Source organism: Eucalyptus grandis, chromosome 7 (genome assembly GCF_016545825.1).
Source record: "Eucalyptus grandis isolate ANBG69807.140 chromosome 7, ASM1654582v1, whole genome shotgun sequence".
NCBI classification, from domain to species: domain Eukaryota; kingdom Viridiplantae; phylum Streptophyta; class Magnoliopsida; order Myrtales; family Myrtaceae; genus Eucalyptus; species Eucalyptus grandis.
The window spans coordinates 51,050,471-51,055,878 of record NC_052618.1 but is presented as its reverse complement, the minus strand read 5'-3'; the positions used below and the strand labels follow the sequence as shown (position 1 = coordinate 51,055,878).

General features: G+C 43.7%; 1 protein-coding gene across 1 annotated transcript; it reads left to right on the top strand.

The window, feature by feature from the left end:
* The first annotated feature begins 467 nt into the window (after window positions 1-467).
* LOC104454047 (probable pectinesterase/pectinesterase inhibitor 46) lies at window positions 468-2,811 on the top strand. The gene is made up of 2 exons (XM_010068761.3): window positions 468-1,568; window positions 1,968-2,811. Exons 1-2 carry the CDS (start codon window positions 500-502, stop codon window positions 2,645-2,647), a joined length of 1,749 nt encoding a protein of 582 aa, XP_010067063.2. The 5' UTR covers window positions 468-499; the 3' UTR covers window positions 2,648-2,811.
* Window positions 2,812-5,408: the final 2,597 nt, after the last annotated feature.

Genomic DNA, 5,408 nt, shown 5'->3' with positions numbered 1-5,408 from the left:
CAGTGGTCGATCGCTTCATATGGAAAAAACGAACCGACTGATAAATCAATCGATGATGACATATGGAGATCTAGCTCGACAATGTCAACGCCAATCAATACCGAAAAAGTCACAACTTTTTTCTTTGATTTCTTCAATTCTTCATAGCTGTAAAATATCGGTCGGTTTCCGGCAAAAGCTTATTGAAAATAATGCATATGTATAGTCGAACCCCACAATTGTCATTGCTTTAGAAAATTATTCCTATGATTATTTTATATTTTTTGCTGTTGTTGCTGCTTCACAAACATGAGAACCACTCCAACCCCCAAAAAAAGCAAAGAAAAATATGAACAGGACATATCATCTTGACCTTGTTTCACGCTTCATATCGCTTTGTGCCTCGCACGTAGATCCGCGCCTTAACCCATGCACGGCCCCATGTATAAATTCCACCAACCTCCATCACAGCATCACCGCAACAGCGAAGCACAATAGACAATCTCGAAGTCGCACGTCAATGGCTTCGATCAAGGCCTATGGGAAGATCAACGAAGCCGAGCAAGCAGCGCTCGACTCTCGCCGCCGTCACCGGAAGAGAACCATCGTCATAGGCTTATCCTCCGTCGTTCTTGTCGCCATCGTGGTCGCTGCGGTGGTCGGTACCTCGGTGCACGCCAGCAACAAGAGCAACGGGGAGCCTCAACCGCTCTCGACGTCGGTGAAGGCCGTGTGCGATGTCACGCTGTACAAGGATTCGTGCCTTAGCTCCCTTGCCCCGATGGCCAACTCGAGCGGCCAGGTCCGCCCCGAGGATCTGTTCAAGCTGTCGATCCGAGTGGCCTTGGAGGAGTTGGCCAAGGCCGCTGGCTATTTCTCCGAGCCAGGAACGGTCTTCAATAACAACGCGGTGAACCAGACGGCGAGTGCGGCCCTGGATAGCTGCCGCGAGCTCCTCGGGCTTGCGCTGGACCATTTGAACAGCTCGCTGTCATCGAGCGATGCCTCGAACGTGCTCGATTCGGCAGACGATCTCAGGACCTGGCTCAGCACGGCCGGGACGTGCCAACAGACGTGCATCGACGGGTTTGACGAATCGGCAGGAGCACTCAAAGAGAATGTTGCGAGCTATCTCAAGAACTCAGGTGAACTGACGAGCAATAGCCTTGCGATCATCACTTGGATTTCGAGTATCGCGAGCTCGTTCAAGCTAAGGCGGCTCATGAGCTTGCCTCACCCCTACCACCACCTCGGCCGCCACCATGACCACCACAGAGTGCCGAAATGGGTGCACCGGAAAGACCGCGAGCTGCTTCAGAGCTCCGATTTGAGAAAGAAAGCAAATGCTGTTGTGGCCAAAGACGGTTCCGGCAAGTACAAGACCATCGGAGCTGCAATGAAAGCCGTGCCTGACAAGAGCAAGAAAACGTTCATTATCTACGTGAAGAAGGGGGTATACAGCGAGAATGTGCGGGTCGAGAAGTCGAAGTGGAACGTCGTGATAGTCGGCGATGGGATGGATGCGACGGTCGTCACTGGTAGCCTGAATGTCGTCGACGGGACTCCGACGTTTCAGAGCGCAACTTTCGGTAATTTGCTTCTTCGCAATCTCTTAACTCATTTTGCTTGCTTGCTTAGTAGAAGGTTCATATGGATGAATGGTGATAATAGTAGACCATTATTATTTTGTGATGGACTTGTTCCTAGAAAGTTTAATTGAAACTCATTTACGATGACAACCTTTTATCAAGGTATGAGACTATTAACTCTATGTGATTTGAACCATAATTTGAATCTAAGAATTAAAGATTTATTGCCTATATATTATTACTTACGATGTCAAGAAGAAAAAAATAAAAACGAACATTCTTATTTTTAGTCCATGGTTAAAAGTAAGGTTTAAATGATAATGATAATGTTCTTGTCTTAGCTTTACTCCAATTGTGGAAAATTAGGTTTAATTCTAATCAAACATTTCTACTTTGCAGCTGTTTTTGGCAAAGGCTTCGTTGCTAGGGAAATGGGATTCCGCAACACCGCCGGCCCAGCCAAGCACCAAGCAGTGGCTCTCATGTCGACTGCCGACCAGTCCATTTTCTATCGGTGCCGCATGGACGCCTTCCAGGATACCCTCTACGCTCACTCCAACCGCCAGTTCTACCGGGACTGCAACATCTACGGCACGGTCGACTTCATCTTCGGGAACTCCGCGGTCGTCTTCCAGAACTGTACCATCCTACCCAAGACGCCCATGCTCGGCCAGCAGAACACCATCACTGCTCAAGGCAAGATGGATCCTAACCAGAACACTGGCATCTCGATCCAGAACTGCACCATCTGGCCAGCGGGGAACTTGACCAATGTCCAGACATTCCTCGGGCGGCCGTGGAAGAACTACTCTACCACGGTTTACACGCGCTCCATGATGTCCAACATCATCAGCCCGAACGGGTGGCTACCGTGGGTTGGCAACTCAGCCCCAGACACCATATACTACGCGGAATTCCAGAATTACGGACCAGGGTCTAACACCAAGAACAGAGTCAAGTGGAAGGGACTGAGATTGAACCTTTCGACGAAGGAAGCCAGTAAGTTCACGGTCAAATCCTTCATCAAAGGCGACAAATGGATCAAGCCGGCGGATATCACATATAACCCAAGTTTGTGAATTTGATACCGTGTAATCACGACTTCTTCGAATGCGGCTTTTCTTTTGCGGTTCTTATTGCTTGCTGATTGATAACTTTGTATGATTGTTATAATTGAATTCTCCTATATGTAATGCCTTGATTGATTGGGATTAAGGGGAACGAAATGAGAATACTAAGTGAACGAGCTGATTATTCATCATCATGGCATATCTTCCTTCAATATAGTCTGTTTCATTCATGTCCTTTGGCAACATCCTCGAGCTCCCTAGTCCCTATGGCTCTCTGTGCTTCCTCCATGCACTACTCCGGAGTCAAAACCAGACTAGAGAGTACAAATTGGCTCGCGAGCTACCTTCACATGAAGTGCGGGCCGATGCCTCGAGAGTCACTTGCAAGATTGATGTCCATGGGCACATTTTCCATCTTTTTGGGCTATGAGGCCCATGCCCATGTTATACCATCAAAGCATGCCATTGACCCATGGACTAGTCCTTCCATTGCTTTATACCATCTGATATATTGGTGTGATATGACAAATTATACGGTGAGTTGTTTCCATTAAAACTTTCAATCTGCCTCATGTGTAGATTTAACGGAATTATATGCCTGAGAAATGCTACATCAAAATGTTATGTGATATGACTGTCGCATAAGATACTCTTCCAGTTAGGTTAATTATAGAATTATGGAACCAGAGCTCTTTACTACTCACTTGAAAGAAAACTATCCGTAGTCAATCATTTTGCAGGTGGAAGTCATGATAATTATCATTTTGACAATAGCAACTTAGCAATGATACCATGTGATATGTGTTGAAATTTCTTTTGGATTATTTGAGAGCATAGTAAATCTTAGCTGTTGAATAATTTGAATCTTATATGAGATGAACGTGATCTAACAACTGATTAATTAAATTGATGTGCACCCGAATCATGTAAGTATTGCTTATATATCATGGGCTTCGCCCATTTCCAAACAACATTAGCTGCCAAATTGGACCCCAACCTCTTCTCCTTGGTTACAATCCCAAAATGGACTTTTGTCTCGGGCCACAACAAAACTTCATCTGGAGGGGGAGTTTTATCATGTTCTTGACCATTTTGGCTAAAATCAAGATGACAATTGAATCTCTCCCAACTCTTTCTATCCAAATCCTCAGACTATTTTACTAAAAAATTGAGACAAAAATTGTTCTTTTAGTGTAATAAAAACTCTTTCAAGATAGTCATGTTCATGTCCTCGGACTGTGCCTTAGATCAAGAGATGTTCGAAGAGGAGGGCAGGGCTTCTTTGCTGAAAAGAACAGAGCTACGGCAGAGAATAAAATGTCAAAATGCAAAAAGGAATAAAAGGGTATCACTGATTTATTAATTAATTATTTTTTTTTGGGGGGGCGGATTTCGGAGCATTCTCTGAAAAAAAAATCCTCTAGAGCTGGAAAAAGAGAGAAAAAAACAGAGAGAGAATCGTGAGATCAGAGAGCAGAAAAATCGTGGGGAAAGAGCGAGAAGTTGGGGGTAGAAACCAATGTCAACTCAGCAAAATTCCAGATTGACCCATTGAGATCACGGATTTTCACAAATTTCCAGCTAAAATTTGCCAAAACCGTCAATAAGAGAGTAAAAGTACACTCAAATAGCTTTCTAATACATGCCTCAAATAGAGGCCGGTAAGGTAGCCAAAATCTCCCTGAAAAACACCATATTTATGGATCAATCCTAGTGTTGAGCCTAGTTGTCACGTGTCGGGGAAAAGGTGAGATTTTGAAGAAAAAAGGAGGGAGATAGAAGTTGCTAAAAAAGAGTTGTAACTGAAACTAGAGTACGTATAGTTGGAATGTGCATCAAGGGAGTCGACAAAAAAGGCACTAGAGTAAGGTTTTGGAGGTCAACAATACACCTCCGTGTTAAGCTTTCTTCCTTGTGGATCTCATATTCGGGCTCCTTTGGAGGATAATTTATTGGTTCCTTTGGTCAAGAACTATGCGACAAAGAAACCAGGAAGCAAGATAGATATCTTACATGCATTTTTGTTTAAGGTTGACCATGTTTTGACCATAGAAAATCAAGAGGAAAACCATCCAGAAAACTGATTTTTGAGGTTGGAATTTTTTCTAGTATTGATCCAGTTTCAAGAGCCTTGCATGCTTGACTCCATTTACATGTATTATCTATCTTCACGAGCTTGATGAATGTTATATGGGAGTACAAATGATGCTTAGATGATTGGTTTGGTCTTTATGTGAACCAAAAGAGTGCTTAGAATTTGAATGAAAAATTGAACCGATCCATTCTGGTTCATAGCCAGCTTGTGTGTATCATGCGCGAAGGCCACTTTGAGGGGTTGTTTTGATGTTCGTAGTTGATCATTATCCAAGATGTTTATAGCATTTTAAATCCCGTCTTACATTAATTCATTCAAATTGAGGTTCTTTTTTTTTTTTCCTCAGAGTCTTTAGTGTATTAGATAGAGGGACTTGAACCTTAAATCTATTCCTTTTTCCCTTGACGTGGAAAAAATAGGTCGCAACAATAGGTAGAGATAAAAAATCATCCGAGGCCTTATTCAGAACGGACTCGTGATCATCAGCCAAATAATTACCAACATCAATGATAGACAATTCCCCTCTCGGCTTCCACAACGCCATTAAGCGACGAATGAGAAGTGAGTACTCAATTTTGATCCAAGCTTTGCGCCAAGGGGCATGTGCTCATTTTTTCTCCTCTTGAGAAATTCGGACTGTTGGTCAGTTACAGCCATGAGTATCTAAAACCTTCT